A 26,729-nucleotide genomic window follows, 5' to 3' on the forward strand; every position below is an offset into this window, starting at 1 on the left:
GAATGCTTCAGCTATTTGGGTGCTCAACATGAACACTTTAAAAGGGCCTGCTTTCAGGAACAGGGTTTCAGCATTTTGAAAAAATAGGGGTTCTTAAAGTGGATTGGATGTAAAAATGCCCATATCAGGGATCATTGAAAATCCTTGCCTTAGCAACTACCAAGGTTAACAAGCGTAGTAAGCACCTGCTCTGTTTTCTGCTCACAGAGTAACGCAGCTGGGATTTGCACACAAAACCAGTTCGGAGTAAGACTAAGGTAGGGTGCGTTACTCAACACTGAGGACTGAAATGCGGCTCTTCTGAGAAAAGATGGGCACTCGTTAATATTTTTTCTCCTGCTGCAATTATAGTGCAGTGCTAACAGCAAAACCCATTACAGATCTCTTCATATAAATGTGATGAGATGCAGCCCTTAAGATGTTATGTATAAGACTCACCTGTTATTTATTTGGGTCAGTCATATCTCCCCATAGCACTGCCTGTTGCTACTGCAAAACCACACCAGTCAATGGCAACCTTGGGCAACATTTTTAACCTGTAATAGAGAAAGATTTTGGACTTAAGGACTGTAAGTCAGCAGAGGGAAATGACACCACGGACTTAGGTCACAGATAAGGCCATCCAGGCACTGCCACATTTATTGGAATGGGCTTCATTTTTGTTGAATCAGACACGAATGTTTTGTATTTCTCACAGAGCACTTGCATGATTTTGCCCTAACAGTACTTAGCACATAATATAAAATAAGTCTCTGCCACATTAACATTACCACTAACCAATTCTCAAAGACAAGGTAGAAAAACATTTCAGAGATGGAACCTCAGAGGCTAAGATGAGCGTTGACAATTGTAGCACAGAAAATTAAAAAGATGCATTGTGTTACCTGACCCACCCAACAGCAGAGCGAGGGGCCACAGAGGTTTTCCAAGCTTCAGGTTGACTTTTTCTTTTCTCCTAAGGCACAGATACTTCTTGGAGAGATGTATTCTGCGGGGGGGATGTGGACAACACTTCCATATACAGACTTGGATTAAAACCAAGTTAGCCAATAACTACAGACAATAACAAAGAGAGTATGTGGTGTACACACAGCTCTACATCCTACCACTAAGTTTTAAAACCTGTGCCACGGTCTCAGCGCTCTAGCGCTCAAAACAAGCTTTGTTAGAGCGTTTGGGTTCCGAGCTGGAGTCCAGCTCTGAAGCCCTGCGGGAGGGCAGTTTCGGGGGGAAGGGGGGGGTTTTCTTTTTGTTAAGCTCCAACCTTTGCAACATTGCACTGCTGTTTTTAGTGCTGTAGTGCGAGCCTGGCGTCAGTAGACTGGATCTGAGACTTGCTATCATGGGTTTTAAATGCAGTATGACACACCTTCAGTGTTCCTAACATCCAAAAGGAAGAGCAGGAAACCATCATCTGTCCGTCTTCTGGCTCTTTGCCCCTCCAACTATCCACTATCACCAAAAAACAGCAGAATTGCCTCAGGACCACAAGCCAACTGCTTAATATACTCCACTTTGCACTAGATTGGAAGATGTTTCAATGTATGTCAACACAGGGTTCTGCTGGCTTCCCAGACTGAAACCTGGGATAAGTCTGTGGGTTTCCAGATATACATTTAAGTAAGGTCAGATTACGAAGGCACTTGTCAGCTTTAGTCACCTGTAACATCAATTTCATCTTCACTTTAAAAAAAGTTTCTAAACTAAAAGTTGAAAGAAGAGCTTGAAAATGTGATCCAAGTGTGACTGATACAGTAAATGTCTGCAAGAATCTGCAGGCTGCCGCCAGCAGAGGAAGAGCAGCAGTCTCTAGAGCCACAGGAAGGTGGCCATTGCAACAGACCTGGCCCTTGCAGAGCTAGATGGGGGGCTGTGACTGGTTGGGGACTTCGATTCCCTGCTGGGCGCTGCAGAAGTTGCTTCTCCTGAGGGCTCAGATGTAATCTGAGGGCTCTACTCCTTCCTTCTGCTTATTTGGGCTTCATAATCGATTGCTCCCTCACAACACCAAAATTAAAACAGGATTCCGTAGATTGTTGCAGATCTGCAATTCCCTATTTCTATATATACTTAGTTAATAGTGAATGATTGAATCGATCATTTAAATAAAGTTTTGGGGGGAATTTGGGGCAGTTGACTGTTTGATCGCCCCCCCGCCTCCTCAAAAACAAGCACCAGGTTGCTGATCAGTGAGACCTAGACCATTCAAGTCCTCCATATAGTCACTATCCTGGTCTCTGGACGAGACCAGAACTAGATGCTGCCAATAGATAAGCAGGAAAACACCAAGCGGATATTTTGGGGAAACCTCCTATGGGGAAGTTTCTCTAATCCTTTTAGTGATACAGCTACACAGCAATGTGCACCTTGAGTTAGTGTGACTCGAGTCAGCTGATCAGATTGGACCCTGGGCTTGAGCATCTATACTGCATTATCACCTTGATTAAGGATTTCTGACCTGCTGCTTTGAACTTTGGGCATTGGGTGTCCATACTGCAATGCACAAACTCGAGTCAAAGTAAACCCTATCCCAAAGTGGCTAGCAGCCTCTCTTTCCAGCCGTGTCAATGCCTAGCCCAATTCTATTGCAGGGGGGAATCACGGTGCTGATGAAGGAGCACGAGTACATAAACTGCAAAATAAGCTCTTTGGTAGCTCTCTCAGTAGAAATGACTGCAGTTGATGTGGTTTTATACACTGAGATACCATCTAAGCTGAGAACTGGCGCTCACCTCCAGGCTGAGTCACATTACAGGAAAACACGCCATGTGCCTCTGTTCTGAGGGACAGTTTAGGACAATCAGTCTCCAGGGGCTGTCAATGCTATTAAAATGAAATGGTGCAAATTCTTTCATTTTTAAATGGGATGTTAGATGAAGGTGTTGTGTTGGTTGGTTTTTTAAATGTTATTTGTTCTGTTTTGAAGTTTGACAGTAAAATGTAGGTTTCAGAGGAAACACCACGCCCCCCAAGCCTTGGCTGCTGCAGCTGCGGAGTGGTGAGTGCACGGCCCATAGCTTGGAGTGCATTGTGCTCCAGCCCGCCCCAAGGGAACCCTTAATGCTGCCCCAACACACTCCAAGAAACAGATGAGGATCGTCAGAAGGCTGCGGGAGGCCTGGGTTGGCTTCACTTCACCACCCTTACAGTGCCCACTGCGTGTGCTCCCCGCACACATAGCACTAGGACGCAGGGGGCCAGGCACAAAAGGACAGAAGAGCAGAGGCAGGACCAAGCAGCTGCCCTGCGGGGGAATGGGGAAGTGCAGAGTTCCTGGCTCAGCACAGCCGGGGAACAGATGACCCCAAGTCCTAGCATGCAGCGTGGAGGAACCAGTCACTGCTGAAAGAGGCTGCAGGGAGGTTTTTGGGGCTGACTCCACTTGCACCTGACACTACACTGCCCGGGCAGCCCTGCACATGTAGCCCCACGAAGGGCTGGATGTTGGGGGGAGGGTTAATCCTCCAATCAGCCGCTTAGTCCCCATTCTGCTCTCTGGTCCTTGCATCAAATCTGGCTGTGCTCTGATGACTGGAAGCAAAAGTTTCTTCTAATTGGAGGTGGGTCCAGATCTTCTGTTTTTCTCTCTTTAATTAAAGCTTTCTTGTTTAAAACCTGATTGTTTTTTTTTTTCTTTGTGAGACCAGGGGACGGGGTCTGGATTACCAGGATGGTGGGAGAAAGGAGGGAAGGGGGAGAGAGAAGCTAATGCCTCTCTGTTCAGGATTACTTTCTCTTTCAGAAGAGTCGAGGGGGAAAGAGAAGGGGGGGACGGTGATTTTCCTCTCTGTTTAATTCAAGGAGTTTCAATCGAGTGATCTTCCAGGGAACCCAGGAGGAAGCCTGGGAGAGGAACGGTGGGGAAGGGTTTACGTTTCCTTGTGGTTAAGATCCAGGGGTTCTGTCTTGGGGTCCCGGGCAGGTTTTGGGGGACCAGAGTGTACCAGGCACTGGAATTCCTGGTTGGTGGCAGCGCTACAGGTTCTAAGCTGGTAATTAGGCTTAGAGGAATTCATGCTGGTACCCCATTTTTTGGACACTAAGGTTCAGAGTGGGGAATTATACCATGACAAGCACATAACACCACCTACTGGCAGAACAGTTTAATGGAATGTACCATACCATTACAGAGTGGACTACAGATGCTCCCTGGGTTACACAAGACCCAACTTATGCAAATTCGCACTTACGGAAAAAGTTCCATAAGCCAGAAATAGGATTTTCGAGTTGTGGAAATTTTTGCGTAACGTACGGATATATGTTTATGCAAAATTCGAGTTACGCAAGGCTTTCTGGAACGGAACGATTGCGTAAGTCGGAGGGTGTCTGTATAGAAAATAAAATGAATTCCTATCTATTACCACAAATATATGATACCCTGGATGCTGTTGCACCTTCAGTCTGGTTTTCCCCACTGGATCGTAAAGATGTGTATTGGTGAGTGGGAGTGGATCCAAAGGACAGGAAAAAGACTGCTTTTCACAGCAGAATAAGGCTTGTGGCAATTTAAAGTGATGCTTAGCTCATGTATTGCCAGGCCATGTTTGAGACTTTTTTGAAGAGGGTATTGCAGGATGTGCTTCTCTAGTTCCGTTTGTTTACTTGGTGATATGGTGGCGCATGCTAACCTTTGAGCAAGAATAGATACATTTATAAATGGTCTGTGATAAGCTTAAGGTTACTAATCTCAAACTGAACCTAAACAAATGTGAGCAGTTTCAAAACAAGGAATTTACCTTGGGCACACAGTGAGGAGGGAGTTTTCACTGACAAAAAGAAAATTGAGGCTGCACAGAACTAGCCAATGTCTTAGACACTCACACATGTGCGGAGTTTTGTAGGGCTCTGCTCCTATTATAGAAGGTTTATTTGTGGATTAGCCAGTATTACAAAACCATTGCGTGGGATGGGTGAGAAAGGGAAACTACTTCAGTGGTCAACAGCGTGTGATTTAGCATTTTCAGAATTGAGAAAAGTTCTTATGATGGCTCCTGTCTTAGCCTAAACTCCTTTCATATTATACAGATGCTAGTGCTTACTGTTTGGGGGCAGTATTGACGTAAGTATTAGAAAGCAAAAGACTTGAGAGGGTGGGGACTTATTACAGTAAGAGTCTAAATTCTCTGGAGAGAAATTATTGCATTACCCGAAAGGAACTTCTGTCAGTAGTTAATGCTATAGAAAATTTTCACCATTATTTGCATTTGAAGAAGATTGTGGTTAGGACATACCATACATCCCTTCCATTGCTCTTTAGATTCAGGGCAAAATGCCAGGTGGTTGGAAGAATTGTAGGTTGTGATTTCACAGTTACATAGAAGTCTGGGCACAAGCACACTAAGGCTGATGTCTTGTCCAGATTACCTTCATGGGAAGCTAATTGCAAACACTTCCCTAAAAAGGAGAGAAATGATTTCATTGCTCAGGAAAATGAGCATGCTCAGAAAGGCTGAAGTGTTCTCCTACTGGTTTTGGAATGTTGTGATTCCTGATGTCAGATTTGTGTCTATATATTCTTTTGCGTAGAGACCGTCTGGTTCAACCTCTCTAGTCACTCAGTAACAGACTTAAAGGTGGAAATTTTGCAACAGAAAAGCTTCAAAAACAGACTCCAACAGGCTGAACTTGAATTAATATGCAAACTAGATACCATCAATTTAGGCTTGAATAGAGACTGGGAATGGTCGAGCCATTAAACACATTGACTCTATTCTCCCATGTTAAGTGTCCTCATACCTTCTTGTCAAACTGTCTGAAATGGGCCATCCTGATTATCGTTACAAAAGTTTTTTTTTCTCGTGCTGATAATAGCTCATCTTAATTAATTAGCCTCTTAGAGTTGGTAGGGCAACTCCCACCTTTTCATGTTCTCTGTATGTGTATATATATCTCCTTATTATACGTTCCAGTCTATGCATCTGATGAAGTGGGCTGTAGCCCACAAAAACTTACGCTGAAATAAATTTGTTAGTCTCTAAGGGCCAAAGTTTCCTAGGGCAGAGGGTAGCCGCTGTTAAGTCTGGATCTGTAAAAGCAGCAGAGATCCTGATGGCACTATTATAGACTAACAGACGTTTTGGCGTGAGCTTTCAGTGGACGTGATACCCACTTCGTCAGATTGCAGGTAGTGGACATTTCAGGGGTAGGTATATATATGCTAGCAAGCAAGCTAGACTAACAGAGTTAGTTCAATAGGGAGGGATGGGCGCACTGTTTAGCAGTAGAGGTGTGAAAACCCAGGAGGAGAACTGGTTCTGTAATTGGTCAAGCCATTACACGTCTTGTTTAGTCTCAGAGGCTGATGGTGTCAAATTTTGAGAGTGAACTGAGCTCAGCGTTTCTCTTTGAAGTTGCCGTCCTGAAGTTTTTTTGCTTGCAGGATGGCACATTTAAGAGTTGCTATAGTGTGGCCAGGAGGTTGTAAGTGCTCTCCTTAAGGTTTTTGTATATTTGCCATTCCTGATATTGATTTGTCCCTATTTATCCTTTCCGTAGTGACTGTTCAGTTTGGCCAATGTACCATAGCAGAGGGGCTGTGCATATGATGGCGTATATTCACATTTGGTGGTACGTTGCGAGTGGACTGACCAGTGATGTTATGGCTGATTCTGGTTAGGTCCTGTGATAGGTGTCGTTGATGTAGATATTGGGGCAGGATAGGCATCGAGGTTTTTGAAATGATGGGTCCTGATGGTGATAGAGTTTCTATGTACGTGTTGCAGTGCTGTGAGAAATACGTTTTCAGTGCAGGTTGTCTGTGGCAAAGGATTGGCCTGCCACACGAAAGGACCTGATGAAAGTTTGGGATCAGTTGTCCAGGATGGGTTGCTACGATCCCTGATGATCGTTGGATACGGGTTTTAGCTGGAGGCGTATGTAGATGGCCAAGTGGATCCTTTGGTTTCTTATCTGAGTTTGTCTTGCAGAGCGAAGGCTCTGGGTACGACGTTGCTCTTGCTGATGTTCAATTCTCGTGCGTGGGGCTATTGTAGTTTTTGAGACAAATGCTTGTGGAGATTTTGTAGGTGTTGTAGTTCTGTTCTTGCAGGGGTTAGTAGCCAGATGCGGTTGTACCTCAGTGCTTGGTTGTGACATGGATCATGTGAGAGTGCCTGGTGGAGCTGCAGCATGAGGAGCATACGCGGTTTGGTAGGTTTTCGATAATAGAGGTAGGTTGATAGGGTGCCACACTTATTTATGCACAACTCTACTGCTCGAACAGGGCCCCATCCTCCCTGATTGAACTAACCTCGTTATCTCTAGCTTGCTTGCTGGCATATATATACCTACCCCTGGAAATTTCCACTACCTGCGTCTGACGAAGTGGGTATTCACCCACGAAAGCTCAAGCTCCAAAACGTCTGTTAGTCTATAAGGTGCCACAGGATTCTCTGCTGCTTTTACAAGTATTCCTGTTCTTTTTGCGAATACTGCTACTCTGAAACCTGAAAATGGCAAGAAATTAAAAATGACTGAAAAAAAATATAATCAGTTCTGCAAACAATATATTGCTTTTGGATTCACATCTCTACAAATAGTGATCCACCTCAACTTTTGTGTTCCTTTGCGGAGAAACTCTTATCAATTAACAGTATGAAACCAGTGCATTTGCAACGACATTTGAAGACAAAACACCCCATGCATGCTGGTAAGATAGAAGAATTTTTTTAAAGAAAGCTTTCTGAGTTCCAGACTTAGCAGCTTAAAATGAAAAAAAGCTTCCAGTATTTCTACAAAAGCACTTGAAGCTTCATATGCTGTCTCCCTTCTTGTAGCAAAATCAAATTAGCTGTTTGACACAATTTCAGAAGATCTTATTCTGCCTGCCGCTATGGTGCTTGCAGAAAACATGCTTGATAAAAAAGCAGCTGATTCTCTCAAGAAAGTACCCTTATCAAATGACACTGTGTGTTGTAGAAAATTGCCTCTGTGTGGTTAGCTCAACTTGCCTACTTCACAGATACATTTAGCAATCTGAATGATCTAAATTTATCCATGCAAGGCCATGACACTAATATTCTGAATCTCTATGACAACTTCAACCCATTAATCCGTTTGCATACATCAGTAAATGACATAAAATGCATGTCTAATACAGTGCGTATACATATGTTATGTTGCCATATAATATAGTATATAGATCAGTACAAACAAGTCATTGTCTGTATGAAATTTTAGTTTGTACTGACTTAGCTGGTGCTTTTTTTGTAGCCTAAAACTAGGCAAATAGATGAGTTGACCTTCCCCTTGGAAGATCTTTGCATACTCCTAGGGGTACGCATGTTCCTGGTTGAAAACCACTGCTGTAGATGGATACATAGTGCAAAAGAAGACCAGGGTGGGTCAGGGTGAGAAAGTTACCCATTTGTAACCAATTTCAGGTGCAGGGCATTCCTTATTTGAATGACAATTTTGTTCTAGGTTGTTTATCTAGTGTAAAGGTCAAGATAGTTTCAGGCCAATATTTTAAAAACTGATTTTGGTAGCTTTAATTGTTGGGTAGATAACTCCACAAACAGAAGCACTCAGAATCAGTTGCCACTTTTGAAGGTATGTCTGCATATTTGGAATAGCTCAGGAGTACAAGTATTTTACTCAAATACATCCAGGCCTATTGCTTTGAGTGACTTCAGTGTCCATGTGGACACTGGATTTTCTGGACTGACCTGAAATCTCATATATGCAGTGTTGTTGTAGCTGTGTCGGTACTAGGATATTAGAGAGACATAGTGGGTGAGGTAATACCTTTTATTAGGCTAACTTCTATTGGTGAGAGAGACAATCTTTCGAACTTATACAGAGCTCTTCTTCGAGTCTGGGAAACTGAGTTAGTTTCCCAGACCTGAAGAGCTCTGTGTAAGCTCAAAATCTTGTCTGTCTCAGCAACAGAAGTTGGTCCAATAAAATATATTACTTCACCCACCTTCTCTCTTTGAAATCTCATGGTCATTTTTGAGAACCATGGGGTTATTCCAGGTGAATTAAGGCCCTACGCATACAACTGGGAACACTTCACATCTTGTGTATTTGACAGAATTAGTAACTCAGGGATGAAAGTGACCCAGGCCAGATCATTGCTTCCTTATGTTTGAGGTGCGGATTCACTTTTGTTCCCACTAGGGAAGATGGGAATATTTAATTGTGTGCTGTGGAGACTGCTGGACCTGCTTTAGTTTCAGGATCATTAGGGAGAATGCCCTGCTACTGGATCCTCTCAAGGCTTGCATTTGTGAACCGTTCATGTAAAGAATTACAAAACATCTTTATGACGACTTATTAAAATGAAAAGCTAAATGATGCTGATCAAGCATTGGTGTGGTGGAATATGGGGCAAGAGGGTAGGAGAGTATACAGGTTCCCATCTATTCTTCAGTATGAATGTATTCTATATACACAGAAACTTTTATCACAGTTTATAGCTGCAATAGTGAATTATTATAAGTATTTAAAAAAGGGAATATTATAGCCAAATCATAGAAGAGAATTGAGTATCAGTATATGCAGGTGAATTAATGACAAGACACAGGGATCGAATTAAGTGGCAGACCACAACTGTATTAATTTAACACCAGGAAGTGTGCTATACACCCCATAGTTTCACACACCAACCATTTGACTGTGTCCAGTGGGGGGTTACAAGGCTTTTACTATCTAATCAATAACTTGGGGTAGACCCTCCTTGGCCAAACCCCAAAACTCAGCTCACTTCTGAATCCTCTTGCCCTCTGTCTTGCATTCACAGCACAAAGGTATAGATAAGACCTGTAACCAGTCCCTTGGGAGTGACCCCTTTAGTGTGCCAGACCCCAAGTGTCCACACAGTTCCACAAGGGAATGTCTGTGGCTCCACGACTCTGAAAAGAGGCCTTCAGGTGCCAGCAATCCTTGTCTCTCTCCATGGCTCCCTGGACCAGATCCAGCCAAACCAGACTCCTACAGGAGGTTTGTGCTTCTTCAGGGCACAATGCTCTCTGTAAATATTTGCGGTGACACCAGGCAGTCTTTTAAAAACAGAATAACAATTTGTTAATCACTTGGTCTACAGAGTCTGAAAGTCCTTAGGTTATCATAGAAGAGCAAAGGTTAAGACAGAGTTCAGGGAGACTAAGGCCAGGGTTCCCTTGAACCAAGCTGCATCTTTGCTTCATTTCTCTGTCTCTCCCATTGTCTTATTCCTAGGCCACAGCCTGTGTCTCTCAGTGTTCAGCTCATAACACAGCCACCTGACACTTCTTATCTTAGTTCTTTGGACACAACTGTGTTATACTCACATGTTCAGCTGCCACTGCAGCTAGATGTTAATTTGTCTATGTAGGGTCATTCCATTTGTCCATGTAGGGTCATCCATTCAAATGATTCCTGCCCAGACTATCCAACAGCTATATGTCTCAAATACCTAGCTGGATCTTTCATGTCCTAGCAAGAAAATAAATTATTTGCCCCCAGTGTGTAGCAGTACCAAGGTGATAGGTAGAGCATCAAAAATAGCTCATAAAAATATTACAGAAAATGTCCACATTTTTCACACCCTCCCCCTGTGGTGGGGGGGATCAAGGATAGCAAGGAGGGATCTTGGTCCATGACAATGTCAGGTTTCCATCTCTCCAATAGACACAAAGTTAACCAGTGAAGTCCTAGGTCTCATTTACCTCTGAGAGTTGGCCCTTTTAGCATTTACCCATGCTGGACACTAGCTGCAAGTTGCAATGAGATAAACAGTCATCATAAACTTCCTATTATTACACTTTCAAGTCCTATTCCTTTCAATGCTACTTTGGTTCCATGATACTGCAAGGAAAGTGAATAAACAAACAAAAAAACAGCAGACCGTGGCCAGTTTGGTCCAATGGGAAAAATTCAATCCTGACCCAAAAGCAGCAATAGGTCAGATCTGCAGCATGCAAAAACTGCAGGTAAGGAGAGGAAGGGCAGGGCAGCTTGAAAAGCTGAGCTGTTGTTTGAAAAGGTGGCAGGGAAGGGAACTTGAGAAGCAATCAGCCCGCCCATCCTCCCAGCCCAGCCAATGGGAAGTGGAGGATCCGAGAGGAGGAGGGGTACAGCATGCATTTTGTAGGTGTATTGACTTTGTCCTCTTCTCTATCCCCTAGACAGCGCAGCCTCTTTTTTCTCCTCTATTCATCAACAATACAGTATGTTGTGTGGTGGTGGCAATGGAACAGAAAAGAATAAAAATTGAACCAATGCTTCATGGAGAAGTTTGCAGTCTAGAATGAGATATAATTGATACGGATCCATCAGTCTGAGAGAAAGAATACAACAAACTCCTGAATATAGGGACTACCTGTTGATGAAAATGCTTGTTTAGGCATCCTCAGACTTTTTCTACAGTGTATAGTGTTTAGCACCTGCTTGAGAAATGTCCTCTATAAATAATCAGTTTCTGTTTCAGACAGAATTTACATTGAAAATTACTTCCATCCAGCTGGATGGTCCTTCTAGAAACTTGAATCTGCAGTTGCTATTCAAATGAGCAGCCAGAGTCCCTTGAGAGGCCTCAGGGTGAAATCCCTATTATTTAATATACTCTTTTTAAGAAGGACCTTGATATTTAGCTGCTCTTGCTGGCCACACTTACTACTGTTTGTACAAAGTGAGAAGTGGAAACATTCTTCCTCCTTAGCTTGTCCTTACTCGTTAACCATTTCTGTGGCTTCCTAGTTCACTAATTACTGACCCTGATGGCTCAACATTGCTTCAGAAATGAGTATTTTGACAGCTTGCTGCAATCTTGTATACCCTGTCAACTTCGATGTTCCAGTAAGCCACCTTTTTCATGTCAGAGCTATTGTAATGAGAGTAAGTACCAATTCTGTAACATTATTTGTTTGTGCTGTGCATTTTCACGTTTATACTTTGCATTGATTCTAAATATAAATCATGAAAAATGACACTAAAGTTTACAAGACCAAGTATAAAATCTGTACAAGATTGAAGACCTAAACACAGTATTCTATATATCAACTGAACTATGTTAGGAAAAGTAAATGTTTCAAGCTACCTAGCTGTCACTCACCAGAAAAAGAAATTATTCCTTAGAGATGTGAGAGGCTTATAGATTATGCCATATATTTATTATTAATTGCTTGTTGTTTTTAATGTACATAATATGTCTCCTTTATTTTAAAAGGTACTACAGGTCAAGTAAAAGTATCAGATGGAATTCTCTGGATTGGTTTGGGAATAGGAGTGATTTTAACATTCGCAGTGTTCATATTAATGGTCTTGTTTAAAATGAGGCACCCAAAACAATCAAAGGAAGAACTGAAAAACACAGGTACAAATATGCTTGTCAATTATTTGTAAAATATTTTCAGATTGTTGTGAATTTCCGCTATGTTGTTTTAATTTATAATTTTTAATATAGCCTACATCACCAGATTCTGATAGTTTTACTCATGTTGGAGAATACATTATTCCATAAATAGACGAACTAAAGTCAATGGGGGTAACTGTGGAAAAAAGTACTTCCCAACCTGGGTAAGGATATCATATTATAGCCAGTAGTAGTTAGGAGCCCGCTGGTCTCCTACAGAATCATATTTGTTTTTTTATTTCAATATATATTTTTAACTTGCTTATCCTATCTTGCATTGGAAAATTGCTATAAATTCTTAACAGAATTTCTTTATCAAGGCCCAGTCCTTCCTGCCATTGAAGTCAAAAGGAATTTTATCCGGCGGGAGAATAAAAATGGAAGATTAGCCTTGCAGCTTATAAAGTGTAAATTGACTTGATTCAATCCTGTAGCCTCTCAAAGCCATATACAAAGTATATTTTCCCTGAGGCAGAAAGAATTAAATTAATTTTTGACCTTTTTATATCCATAGATATTTACAGCAAAGAGGCTTCTGTAGATTCCATACATGTCCATCCTAAATTTGGGAGCGGAGGACACGTTTAGTAGATTCTATGACTTGACTTTACTACTGAGATAGCATGACATGTGAACTAAAATATCTTTTCATATCTTCATAGAGTCTGCAGTAGAGCTGAATATTATACTCAAGGCTGATATTGAGACCAGTGTGAATACAGATATAATTGGAGATTCCCTCCAAAGTGAAGCATCACTGATGTATTCAGAGGAGGAATGCACTTGCGGAGACTGTGGCTTGGTGAAACTCCAAACTGGCTTTGATACTTCATTCCCATTACCAGCCACAGAGGAAGGAGCTACTGTTCTGGTCACCACAAAAACTTCTGAATATTGCAGCTATATTCCAGGTGCAATGATGACTCTGTGATAGGGAAATGGAAGCATTTTTTACTACATAATAATCAATCAGCTCATCCAGTATAGGTATACTCATAAATTTTATTATTTGCTGTCAGTAGAAAAGGATAGTACGTGTGGTTTCTTTATAGCTCTTACATTTAACTTTCATTGGTATTACATTATTTCTAATTTTAGTCTCCCTTGGGAGCTATTTACTGGAACTTATAAGCTATAAGAACCCCTATGTGGGGAAAACTTTTCTGCACTATCATTAAAGACTATATTTACTAGTCAAAAGTCTGGATGTGCATAAATGCCATCAATAAGCAAGCTCAAATATATATTTAATGACTATGTCACACAAATAAATCTTGTACCAAAATGTTTTTGTAGTACTAAGAGGTGAAAAAAAAAATAAAGGTATGTAGCATCACTTTTGTACCACTTCAGAGATCCAGATTCTGAGACTTTGGGGCCCAGTGAAAATAGAAATGCTTGCAAAGGAAGTGCTCTAATACTGGATACATTTATGGAATATGAAATTATACCCAGTTAAGATATCAGCTGTGAGCTATACTGGAAGAGGAGATGATATTGCAGAACCTCTAATTGCCAATCTGGTTTCTGATAGTAGAGGAGGGCTTTCTTTTATGGATCAAACATTTTCAAAAAATGTAAAATCTCCCTATTTTAGCGTGGGCTCCATAATGATCTTTTGTACTTAGCAGGGATTTACTAGGAGTATCAACTAGCTACCTGCTAAAAATTCAATCTAAAATTAGGTATGCCTAGGTATCTAAATAAGTGTTATGGTTTTCATAGCTGCTGAGCACTTGCAGTTCCTATTTAAGTCAATGAAGGCTGTTTGTGCTCAGCAATAATCAGCTTTGTACTACTAGAGCACTGTCCATCCAACTGTAAGGGGACAGTTATCCCCTTACTAAGTTTCAGTGGGGGTGTTTGGTTGCTAGCTCCCAGCACTAAAAGGGGAGGGATCGATGGCAAATCAGGGCCCTGAGACTGACAGTCCCCAGGAACAATGGCGAGAGGCCAATGCTCTAGGTCAGTGTGATTGACAGGGCGGGAAGGCTAATCAAAGAGACAGAAGGCCAGGGTGGGTCCTGTCCTCCATGTGAGCTGAAATTGCCTGGGTCAGACAGAGTGGGGCTGAGCTAAGGCGAGAGTAGGGGCCAAGCTAAGCTGCTGGGAGCAGAGCTGCAGCCTAAAAAGCCAGAGCACAGCCCAGAGAGAGCAGACCTGCTCTGGGAGCAGAGCTGCAGCAACCAGAGCCAGAGCAGCCAGACAAGCAGCCCAGGAAGCAGGTGAGAGCTGAGAGAGATTCACAGAAGCAGCCTGCAGAGCAGACCTGCCCTGGGAGCAGAGCTGTACAACTGGAGCCAGGGAAGCCAGAGAAGCAGCCCAGGGAGCTGAAGGCAGAGCGGCAGCAGCTGTGCTGAGGCAGTCTGGAGCTGGGTGCGGTGAGCAGCTGGGGAAAGCGAGGGGGACCCTGGGCAATGGGCCCAGCACAAGGAGACGCCTCAGGCAAGAGACCCTGCAGGCCAGACTTGGAGGGGGATCGTAACCCTGACAGAGTGGGGGTGACACTGGGGAGAAGGGTCCTGCCACCCAGAGCCTGAGAGAGTGCATGGGTACCGCCAGAGCAAGTGTCCAACCCGCAGCGTCCCTGCAGCATAGCCAGGGCCTGAAAAGGAGGGCTGGGACCTACAAGGAACAGACTGTGAAGTGCCCTGATGTCCAGAGACACTGTTTGTGATGGTCCCTGCCACAGAGCGGGGTGATGTGTTTTCCTTTCCCATTTTTCCTTCTTTTTTTAAAATTAATTGTTAATTAAATAACTTGTATTTGCTTTAAATTGTATGATGTGATCAGTGGGTCAGAGAGGTGCCCAGTGCAAAGAGAGTACCCCTGAGTGGGAACACCCTGGCCCCTGTCCTGGGTGACCACAGGAGGGTTGGGGGTTGAGCCACCCAGGAATCCTGGGCCTAGCCTTGTTGGGGTTACGAGGACTCTGCCAGACAGGAGAGTGGAAGGGGAGTCCTCAAGGGCAGGGAGGCCTCTGGGTAAAGGAAGTGGGAGCGAGGACTCAGATCCTTTCGCTAGCCCACTTCACTAGGGTAGTGTAGAAGCCAGGAAAGTTCCCCACAATAGCGGGACCATTCCCCTGCTTACACAAGGATTTCAGAGAGAATGAACAATCATGAGTGAATTAAGACTCGTAACACAATAATAACCCACATCTTAAAGATGGGGAAATTGAGGAACTAAAAGGAAAAAGATTAAGAACCTTTCTGAATCATACTCTGCACCTCTGACACACAGGCCACATATTTAGGCGTCCAATTATGGATTTAGATGCATAACTCTGGCCACACAAGTCTGAAAATTTTGGCCTAGCCATACATCATGAGAATCTAAATAAGATGGATTGTAACTGTTTCTGTTATAACAATTGCATTAATCTTGATTTGTGCTTGGGATACAAGTCCTTGGATCTATGTGTGAATATAGCCCTTAATTGAAGAAAGTAGATTTTATTCTTATTTGCTTTGCTACCTAATTTTTCCAATTACTTTTGTAGTTATTCTTGGTGCTGTGTATTTTGAAACATCAACAATTTGGAATGTTTTTTTGGTTAAATGATACCTGACACCTGTATTTAAAAGTTTTAGAATATTTTATTTTTCACTAGTTTAATCCATTTTTTATTTATATATGGTATGTATAATTTCAAATTATTATTGTGAAGATACAGCTCTTTGCTCTGAAACAATTATCTGTACATGCAAAGAATCAGTGAAGGGGAAGTTGCTTAATGAAGCACATTAGAGAAGAAATACTTCAGAAGCTTCCAAATTACCACAGGACTACATCTACTGTGGATGTTCACATTTGGATGATTATGTTTCTAAGAGTAGAATGGCTTGGAGTTCAAGTGCTGCTTCATGCTGCTGCTAGATAGGCCTGAACTGTGAGGTGTGGATGTAGGTTTCTACTTTAATTCCATCAGAAGGGGCTGGTCCCAAACAATGAAGTTCAGATCAGGATCTGCAGCACCTCTATGTATAGGAGTGGAAAAACAGCTCATATTTGATAATCTGCTTTGTTTTTGGTTCACCTTACAAAAAACAAACAAACCCCATGATGCAAAGTTTGCATAAATTGCCTGGATACCCCCGTTTCCCCCAGGTTGGAGTTGCTAATGCCACAATCTGGACCTTGCCTTTTGCTTTCTGACATCACCAGCTTTCCTTTTCCTTGGCTGCCTGATTCTTTAACTCAGGTAATTAGTTAGCAGAGAAAATTGGCCCTGAATCTCCCACTAAGTGGTTATTACATTGCTTCCAAACAGCCGCTGCCCTCGTGCGCAGCCTTCCAAGCAGCCCCAGGCCCTCCACCTCCCCAAACTCTTCTGCGCGTGCAGCCCGGGAGCGGCCAGAGACTGAATGGGGCCCGTCCCTCCTGAGCAGGGTAGAGAAGACCCTGCCCTCATGCTAGCCAGAGACCCGCCCACCAAGGGGGGGCATCACAGGACCCCGCCGCGAGAGCGCCCTTCCCCAGGCCAGGCTGTTCTCAGCGCTCCTGCTAGCCGGTTGGGGAGGCGCACGCGGCGGGGAAGGAGGGAATGTCGAAGCTTTCTCTGGCGCGCGCGCCCCAGGCTCCAGAATTTACCTTCCGGGGCGGCGGGGCTTCACTTCCGGGGCGGGGTGTCTGCTCTGTGTGTCCCTGGCCAGGCTTCCCTCTGTGGAGCGGTCTCAGGGGAGCAGGGGGGCTAGCTGAGGGACCGGACTCAGGGCATCATGAGCGGTGAGTGCCCGGCCGAGCCCGCGGGGATGGGGGCTCAGCCTGTGTCACAGTCTCTCGGCTGAGTCCCGGCCTCCCTGAGTCTCTGTGGTGCCGCGGTGCTGCCTGCTGGGGGTCATGGCGCGCCCCGTGCTAGCCGGTGCTAAGGGCCGGGTTAGGTTGTCGGCTCCCGCTGGGGGCAGGCTGACGTGCTGGAGGGGTATCCTAGCCCCTGGGCACTAGGGAGGTGGCCCTTCCTACTCCGGAGCCCTGAATGAGGCGCATCTCCCCTCCTCCCCCTTCATTTTTATTGTGTGAAGCTCAGTCCTCTAGCAACGTGTGAAATCCCAGACCCTGCAGCGCTGAGCCCCTGAGAGCCACACAGACTGTAAACACCTGTAAAGCCGACTGCTTTGGCATCAAAGTTGCCTAAACTGAGCAAAGTGCAGAAAGTAAACAGAGCATAAATAATGTAATATTCTTTCTTGACTTAATACACTGTGGTGTGGTTAGTAACCGGAACAAAGAAACGTGTTTGCTGATGTGATTTTTTTTTTTTTTTTCTTTTTTAAGTGACAATATGAAACCTCCATCTGCAACCCTTGAAATACGCACACCAGTTCTGGAAACGTGTTTTTGCTTCTACCCTAAATTAACTGCAGAGTATTTAAGGTCAAGTGAGGCAAGATGATGTTTACTGAATCTTAAGATTGTAATGAGAGAGGAAGAATTGTACAGTTTTGCACAGGCCTCAGTTTTTCTTGAACTGGACTTTTATCTCAGAAATATTGGATCTAGGGCAATACTATCCTTGCAGGGGTGGGGGGAGAATCAGCATAGAGGCTAATCTCTGAGGTGGAGGGAAGGGCGAGTATTGATCACACAAGTTGAAGTACCAGGACTGGTGGTAACTGTTAACAATAGTTATCATCAAATGCGATTGTTAGGTGAGTGATATTTTAAATATTATTTCAAAATGCAGATTGACACATTATTCATTCAAATAGAGAGATAACTTAGTTATAAAAATTGACTTGAAATAAGGCCTGTCAGAGTTGCTCATAAAACACAAATAGCATGCTGAGCGAAATCATCCCCGACCCTGAGACTGTCCTTTTTTCTGCAGCAGTGGATTGGGAATTAGGTCCTGGGTTCTGTTCTAACTCTACTGCCAAAATGTTTAACCCCTATTGATGAAAGGTGCAATTTTAACATTTAAAGTATTAACTGAGGCAGCTAAACCCCATGTAGATTCATTAATTACGTTGGCTATGAAAGAGAAACTATACAACAGATGAAAGTGAAAGCAACTTAGTAACATTTTCTCTCTGTTTATCTGGCATTTGTATTTAGAAAAGTTATTTATCAAAATAATTTTGACTTGAAAGGAGATGAAAAAGATGATCATAGACCTCAGGGAAAGTTATTAGTATTTTGTGAAATGCAGGTAACATTCAGACTTTCAGAACACAGTAAATCTTTTCTCAGATGTTCAGCTTCATTTCAAGTTTTGCCACTATATACATATATACTTCAAAACTACTCTCTTAACCTATAGGGGCCTGCATCTGCTTTTTAGGTGTGGCTCTAGTCCTGCAGTAAGCTCAACCTGATGTAGGACTTAAGTTGTTGTTGGGTGGTAAGTCTTTGCATACTTGAGCAATGGAATTTCCTTTTACAGTTAAAAAGAACAGTTGGCATCTCTACGAAAAACTGAAAGCTGTTTTATTAGCAGCAGTTTTGTCCATAGTTTGTTTATATACTATATTTCTTGTCACTATTTTTATGAATTACCAAATCTTTGTTTTTAAAGCCTTCGTCTGTGGTTTTTTACCAATAGAGAGACATGTATGATGCAGGTAGAATTCTCTCTAAATTGAAATGTTTTTCAGTTATCCAGGACAGGATCATGCATAAAGCAATGTTATTAAGGACGGTAGGTCAAATGTTTGACCTACCTTTATAAACTTGTAAATCTTGCCAAGATCTATGAGTTTGACTAAACAATAAAGTGAAACATAGATTAATATAACTCTTTCTTCTGAAAAAAGTAGGGTTTATGAGAACATAAATTTGGGTGTAACGGAACAGAGCAGCAGGAAAGAAAGTATGCATCATATTCACATTTGTCTTTAGGTAGAGAATTAGGCAAACTTGAATGTAATCTATTTCAGCCATGTCTCTTTTGAGGCTGGGTCGCTATCATTTATTGTCAGACACTAGCATTATACTTTTAGAGTTTATAATATAATAGAAAAATGATTAAGGACAAAGTTTTAACTGACTTGTTTAATGCATGTGAATTTTTCTCTCCATTTTTTTTGTTTTAAGACTTAAGATTTTGCACTGTTCTTTATATTTAGTCTAAAATCTTAGTCTTAAAACTAAAGATGAATAGGACAATTTGCGTGCATTAAACAAATCAATTAAAACTTTTGTCCTTAATCATTTTTCTACAGTATTACAAACTCTAAAAGTATAAATGTTAGTGTGTGAGAACCAGGAATTGCCTCTGGGCACTTTTTTCAAATTGAAATGGAAATATGGTACAAAAGTTAAAAATTTAATTAGACTGGTAAGTTTATTAGTTTTATCAATCTGTTGCCTTAGTAACATAGACTGAGTATCTTATGGTGTGACTTTTTTGATGTCTTTTTAACAGAATATGGAACTGTACTCGTGTATGAAATACTGCCTGATAGATATTTCCTGTACATCTATATCTACTTCATTAATAGTGATGATCTACTCTTACATGCTAGAATATTTTTTTTTTTTTGGGTGAGATGACAACCCCAATTAATATAGACACGAACTGTATTCAGTTATGGGGCCATTATAGCATTTTGGATTTGCCATGTACAGTATTGAATAGCTAAAACTGTCAGAGACCATCACACAAATAACCAACTCACTACATTTGCTGACTGTAATTACCAAACTTTGCATATTGGAGTCTGCACACTGTGGAATTTCTTAGGTTTCTGTGTGACAGAACCTAGTTTTATTAACAGAATGAGAGATTTATTCAGGTAATTGGAGGCTCTTCAATGTAAATGATTCATATCAGGGGACATAGCCTAATTTTAAATGTGGAGGTGGTTTGACAAAGGGGGCTTTGGCTAAACAGAGGTTCTGGTGCGTGTGTGTGTTTATATATTTGGACTGCTCAAATGCTAACTCTAAAAATAAATTATATACACCGGACCCCCGCTAGAACGCAGGATTTTGGATTCATGCATGGTCCCACATTACCATGGATTCCAGTGAATGTAAATAAATTAGGGATCCATGTGTGGTCCCGCGCTATAACTGAATTTGCGCTATAAAGATGCACATTCTGGCAAGGGTCTGCTGTGTGTGTGTGTGTATGTGTGTGTGTGCGCGCGCATATATATAGGGTTGGCATTTGAGCGGTCCAAAAATAACAGGTAAAATATTGTAAAGCACTTATTTATTAGATAGAATAGTAACACAAAAGTGTAAGATGTTATGGTCTGTACTAGGCTTAGCCTTAGATATTTATGCCTAATTACAACAAACAAGTTTCAGTTCAGAAGAATATGAAACACAATGAAATCAATCTTTAAAAAAATGAAGGAAATAATTACTCTTATTATCGTTTTTAGCAATGAGTTAGCTTTTAAATGTGAACGTTATTCAAGACTGAACAGTTACAATGAAAAAGTAAAATAAAACTAAACAGAAATAAAACACATAGCAACTTTTTAAAGGCACTTATGCTTGATAGGCCAATTCTTCCATCATCTTAATGGCTTGTGGATGTTTTCTCTTTGTTGGGGGAGGAGACTTAATCGCTGAATGCTCCTCTTTCTCCCCCACTCTTTTCTGAGTTAATTTCTGTATGTTTGTCTAGTCAGTTTAGATTTAAGCTCTTTGAGGCAGGGATCATATCTTTTAACTTGTTTGATGTGTTTTGTAAACTGCCATGTACACAGGTATACAAATAAAGATACAGATATATTCAAATATATTGTTTGTTCTAGAGATTCCAATCAATCAAGATGCTCAGCTTTCAGTTAGGTCACGTTTTTCCAAACAGTTGGTCTTAGCATGTGTTAAAGTGAGTGATCAATACATTTAAGTATGCTTGCTAACAGATGGCCCCATGATGTAGCCTATCTTTTTGATTGTCATCTACATCAGGGCATTCTTGGTGGAATATCTGACAGTATTTAACCCTTGTCAAATAATAGGTGGTCAGTTGTCTGGCTTGGCAAGCCTAATTTTTTTTACCATTATAAGACACTTTTAGGTGAAATGATACAACAGATTTACTATGCTTCTAGTGTAAACTTAGCCTTAATGCCAACACAGTTTTTAACTTGTCACTTATTCAAGATGATTTTATCTGCTGGATAGTGCAGCGAAGAAATGTATCTGCCTTTAACTTTCTGAAACTGACTCAAATCCTGGCTTGGGTTACAAAAAAACAGGAATCTGAAGAGTCACATTAAGCTCTATTTGTGCACCACAGCCTTCACTATGATTGTCTTTGCATAAGAGAGGATGAGGACTAAAATAGTATCAGTATGATCTGACAAGAATTAGGTGTATGACAGCTAGGTACTAAAGCTTTCTGTAGTATGGCTAATTCAAGGCAGCACCATTAAGCACTAAATTCAAATACAATTTTTAAAAGCTGATCTTTGTTCGTATCTGAATTTAATCTTAGTTGCTGCATATGTAGTGGTTGGGTGTATTAGGATCAATTAAAGGGACACAGTTTAAAAATTGTGCTTCTGTCTGAGTTATTTTAACTATAGTTGCTACAAGTAGTTCTTAAGATCACTGTAACTTAGAAGGATTAGATTAAAACTTTTTTCCCCCACTTGCATAATCAGTCAGTTTCTACTTGTGTGTGTTTGGATCTTTCTCATACAATACAGAGAGGAAAAACATTTTAAAAATAGAAAAGTGTGTCTGTAAAACCACCAAAAATGTGAGGTGACTCAGAGGCAGGTGCAGTACCTGAAACTAATTTTAGCTCATTTTTTGAAACTGATTACTTTTAAATGGAAGGAGTCTCTTCATGCGTTTCTTAGCTTTTGCTTCTTCAAATTCATATTTTCATTGTCATTTTTAGACTTCTGCATGGACTTCCTTTTTTTTACATAATCATCTAAATATAATTTTTCATCCCGTCAGCGTGACATATTTAGTGTACCTCCCCCCCAGTAATATATATAGTGCTGCAAATTTACTGCTATTTGAATTTGCATGGGAGTAGTTCAGCCACCCAGCATTAGGACTGGGCATCACAATAACTTTAGCTGTGTGTAAATTGTGAAATGGAATGCAGTAGATCCCTCTTAATTGGTCCCCCTTGTGATTGCCTGAATGGGCCACAGTGAGGATGCAAACTGCAAGGATTAGGGCAGATAATCCCCCAGACTAGTGGTTTATTCTTGATTAGATTCACCATGCCCGTAACAAAACAACTTCTGTAATACCACACTGGTTACCAAGAAGCCAGATACAGTCCCCTTTAAGTATTCCAGCTCTTGACCTCTATCTAGATAGCCAAGTGTAATATAATGGTTACTGAAAACCAGATTTACCATATTTTAGGTCCACCAGTCCCAAAGGACCGGACACTGATCCCCAGGTCAACATGAGTTTTAGATCTTACTCAATAATCATGCAGATGCTAAACCTTTAGTAACTAAAACTAAAGGTTTTAATGACAAAAGGAAAAAGAAGGAAGAGAGTTGTAGTGTTTAAGAGATCAGTGTACATACAGATGTGTGAAAAGTCCTGAGGTCAGTTTTGTAACAGAGACTGTAAGGCTGGTGATTTGTAAAAAGTCTTTATGGAATCAATTAAAAACGTTATAGTCCAATAGTTAGTCCAGGTGTAGCATTTGTTCAAATTCTTCCATTAGAATTCCAGGGTAAATCAGAGTAAATCTGGAGACCTCAGTCTTGTGACTTAAATCTTGCTTGTCAAAATTTAAGCAGACCTGAGATAAAATGGATCAGGTCCGGGGCTTTTTCTTTAGAGTCTTCTGGCAAGCTGATAAGCCTCTTGATAACAGTTGCCACAGCAAGACCTTTCCTGGATGAAGAATAGGCAGTATATATTGTTGCTTTGAAGCTGATCTTCTATTTCCTATGCATACACAGGAAAGCTGGCTGCATTCATTCGTATAGGTAGTGGTCCCCAACCTTTTTGTGGCACTAGCACATTTGTGCTTTCAGAAGAGTGTGGCGGGCGCCAACAATTATCCACATACAGGGCTGGCTCCAGGCATCAGTGGAGCAAACACGTGCCTGGGGCAGCACGTGCTACGGGGCGGCATTCCGTCCATTCTGCAGAGTCGGAGCGTTTGTTTTTCGTTTTTGTTTTTTGGGTTTTTTTGGCGCCACTTCTGGGCAGTGCAGAGAGAAGCTGGGAGGACAGAGAACACTGGTGCCCGCAGCCTGCAGCCTTGGAGTACTCTGTTCCCAGCAGGCACGGGGCCCCGGCTTCTCTCCCCTGCTGAGCACTAGGCGAGCCCCATGCCTACCGGAACTGACAACACTGGCGCCTGCAGTCTGCAACCCCGGAGAGCCAGAGAGAAGCTGCAGCTCTGCACCTGCCAGGGACAGAGAACACCAGTGCCCGCAGCCTGCAGCCCTGGAGTTCTCTGTCCCTGGCAGGTGTGGGCCTGCAGCTTCTCCCCCCTGCTGGGCACTACGCGGGCACACATAAATGCCCCAGTGGGTGCCATGGCGCCTGCGGGCACCACGTTGGGGACCACTGATATAAGGCAATTAGCCTTTCTAACTATCAAGGCAGTTCATAATAGTATAGATAATTAAGATGCTACACAATAATATCTCAGAGCTAACTGATGCCTCCTAGGAATCTTTGAAAAATATTCTGGACCTGTTTATGTCCTCAGATGCAGGTGAAACTCCATTAGATGGGAGTAGTAATTATGCATGCGTGTCTTGTATGCATGTTGTTTTCAAGGTCAGATATTCATTCCTGTTGTTGACTCCTCGCTTGAAGTCTTAATGCACCTCTCATCACACTGTTCTCCACAGCAGCCAACCGTGATGCTATGAATGGAGAATTAGGACTTCAAGTGAGATAATCAGGGACTGATATACTAAAAACAACAAAGATACTGTTATGCAAATATCCCTAGTATCCTTTTGTAAATGAAATAAAATTTAATATAGGTAAAATTGGCTTTCAGTAGTGTTTTTTTAAGACTTATCAAGGGGTATCTTTAGCACTTTAAGCAGGGGTCTTAAACTTCTGACCTGCGGGCCATCTGCAGCCCGTGAGCCTCCCCAATGTGGCCCGCGGGGCTCCAACAGTTTTGGGGCTGGATCTCTCCCTTGGCCCCACCTGCTGCCCTTGGGGGCTCCCCCAACAGGGGCCCCGGCAGTGCAGTGCAGCTGCCTACTTGCTCCAGTGGCTGCCGGCTCCTTCCTGTGGCCCACAGGTGGGGTGGGACAGGTCTGTGCCTCCGCGCCCTGCCTCTGCCCCGAGTGCCCCTGTGCCAGTGGAAAGCTGCGGGGGTGGTGCCTGGGGACAGCAGCATGCAGAGGCCCCCTGGCCCACCCTGCCTTCAAGCCCCAGGACAGCGCTGCACCTCCTGACCCCCTCCCATAGCCTGCACCTCTTCCCCTTCCCACACACCTCCTCCTGCCCCCAAACTCACTCCCTGAGCTTGTATCCTGTCCCGCTTCCCACATACCTCCTTCTGCCCCCAAACTCCCTCCCAGAGCCTGCACATCTACACCTTCCCACACACCCCCTCCCACCCCCAAACTCTCTCCCAGAGCCTGCACCCCTCCCCACCCCTCCAGCTCCCAAACTCTATCCCAGACCCTGCACCCCAGACCCCATCCCCCACCCAAACTCCCTCCCAGAGCCCAACCTCTCACCCCTTCTGCACTCAAACTCCTTCCCAAAGCCTGCACCCCAGACCACCTCCCCCACCCAAACTACCTCCCCGAGCCTTAGGCAGGTGGGGGGCAGAGTTTTTGGGGGGAGAGTTCTGTGTGGCATGAGTGACATTGGCCCGCTGGGTGGATTTGAGGACTGGCACTGGCCCTAAGGTAAGCTGAGTTTGAGACCCCTGCTTTAAAAGATCAAAACAGTTAACTGAGGCTTGTAATACTATTTTGTGTTTATATATCAGGGATCGACAATCTTTGGCACACAGCCTGCCAGGCCAGGCTAGTTTGTTTACCTGCCGTGTCTGCAGATTTGGCCCATCATGGCTCCCACTGGCCACAGTTTGCTGGCCCAAGCCAATGGGGGCTGTTGGAAGCTGTAGCCAGCACATCCCTTAGCCCACGCTGTTTCCTGCCGCCCCCATTGGACTGGAGCGGTGAACCGTGGCCAGTGGGAGCCGTGATCGGCTGAACCTGCGGACATGGCAGGTAAACAAACCTGCCCGGCCTCCCAGGGTGCTTACTCTGGTGAGCCATGTGCCAAAGGTTGCTGATTCCTAATATATTACATTTAATATGTTGTTTTAAAGAGAATCAGGGTAAAATATATGGTTCTAAAAATATTACTAGCTACTAATCTTATAAAAGATGAAAAATGTTTATTTTTTTGCACTTTACTTTGCTTGGATAATGAAACTAGACTAACTAGTCTTACTTTGTGAATCTTTTGTACTGTGTGTTGCTGATGTTACTAAAGAGTTACGTTTTAAAAATTATTAGAGGATTTTTTTTAATGTAGCTTTTTGTAAACCCCTTTTTTGTACAAAGTATACATGTCAAACACAACAGTATGATAGTTTTTTCTGACAAGTGTGAAATGGGAATTTTTTCAAGTTGTACTTATCAAACTGATGAAAACTATCCATAGTTTTATAACATTGTTCTTGCTGAAATCATCCAAACTCCTCATCTAAACTACTCAAGAAAATTATTAGGAACAGCCATGTGCAGCCATGGTTGAGACTAGTACAGTTTCAAGTTAGTGTGGACTCAGCTTTAATTTCACATCCATACAGGGTTGTATGCTGACTTGCTGGTATCACACCATTCAGTGTTTTAGTAGAGTCTGTACTATAGAGAGAAGCTTAATCTGGTATGTTCTACATATTTACGAATTTATGTTTTGCCCATCAATTTGGTATCTAGGTGATCAAAGTTTTTATGTTAATGGCTATAATGATGTCAGAGTGGTATGGATTTGAAAATTAACACATGCGTTGTACCCTGGAGACAGCCTTCCTCCACATAACTAATATTATAAAACTTGTTTCCATTTGAATGAAAGCTGCTCACCTTGTGAAATTCCTACAAACTCTCATTGTGAAATAGCCTGAGACTGCTGACTTTAAGATAAGCATCTTGAATTTTCCCAGTTACTTGGTAAAAAGTGGGAGTTTTGAAGGAGTGAGTCTGAGGCAACATGGGGCATGCATGTGTTTAATTGGTGGTTTTGTTTATGGCTGGATTTTACTAAGAGTGTACTCTCACTAGCATGTTTTTCTTGTACAATTTTGTAAGTGATTTTGATTAGTTGTGGTACACTTAGGGTACGTCTACACTGCACGATTATTTCGAATTAGCTTAAACCGATATTACAAAACAGATCTAATAAAATCGGTTTAGCACGTCCACAGTGGGATCCCGAAATCGATTGTTTGCGTCCATGGTCCAAAGCTACCATCGATTTCAGGAGCGGTGCACTGTGGGTAGCTGTT

General features: G+C 42.6%; 2 protein-coding genes across 7 annotated transcripts in view; both read left to right on the forward strand.

Moving 5' to 3' along the window:
• Nucleotides 1-7,436: 7,436 nt before the first annotated feature.
• Nucleotides 7,437-13,619, forward strand: TNFRSF17 (TNF receptor superfamily member 17). Of its 3 annotated transcripts, none has more exons than XM_032774034.2 (4): nucleotides 7,437-7,648; nucleotides 11,680-11,817; nucleotides 12,149-12,295; nucleotides 12,997-13,619. In XM_032774034.2, the coding sequence occupies exons 2-4, from the start codon at nucleotides 11,700-11,702 to the stop codon at nucleotides 13,263-13,265; spliced, it is 534 nt and encodes a 177-aa protein (XP_032629925.1). In that variant the 5' UTR covers nucleotides 7,437-7,648; nucleotides 11,680-11,699; the 3' UTR covers nucleotides 13,266-13,619. The 3 variants fall into 3 exon arrangements, with proteins under 3 accessions (XP_032629925.1, XP_032629951.1, XP_032629936.1); XM_032774060.2 differs by lacking the exon at nucleotides 7,437-7,648 and adding an exon at nucleotides 8,208-8,348; XM_032774045.2 differs by lacking the exon at nucleotides 7,437-7,648 and adding an exon at nucleotides 10,947-11,070.
• Nucleotides 13,620-16,955: 3,336 nt separating this feature from the next.
• SNX29 (sorting nexin 29) overlaps nucleotides 16,956-26,729 on the forward strand; it is a 459,625-nt gene continuing 449,851 nt past the window's right edge. For 3 of the 4 annotated variants that reach the window (XM_032773950.2, XM_032773968.2, XM_032773976.2), the window contains exon 1: nucleotides 16,971-17,062. In XM_032773950.2, coding sequence (XP_032629841.1) covers nucleotides 17,056-17,062 — 7 coding nt within the window. In that variant the 5' untranslated portion in view covers nucleotides 16,971-17,055. Of the gene's footprint in view, nucleotides 17,063-26,729 lie in introns of all 4 variants that reach the window. The other variant, XM_032773958.2, reaches the window with a different exon arrangement.

This window comes from Chelonoidis abingdonii, chromosome 9 (assembly GCF_003597395.2).
Source record: "Chelonoidis abingdonii isolate Lonesome George chromosome 9, CheloAbing_2.0, whole genome shotgun sequence".
NCBI lineage: Eukaryota > Metazoa > Chordata > Testudines > Testudinidae > Chelonoidis > Chelonoidis abingdonii.

What these genes read in the sequence shown, in the direction of transcription:
- TNFRSF17 (XM_032774034.2), top strand. Translation starts at nt 11,700, where the DNA reads ATGGCTCAACATTGCTTCAGAAATGAGTATTTTGACAGCTTGCTGCAA. An exon ending in TCAGAGCTATTGTAATGAGA is followed by an intron (nt 11,818 to 12,148) that starts GTAAGTACCAAT and finishes TTATTTTAAAAG; the next exon opens with GTACTACAGGTCAAGTAAAA. An exon ending in GGAAGAACTGAAAAACACAG is followed by an intron (nt 12,296 to 12,996) that starts GTACAAATATGC and finishes ATATCTTCATAG; the next exon opens with AGTCTGCAGTAGAGCTGAAT.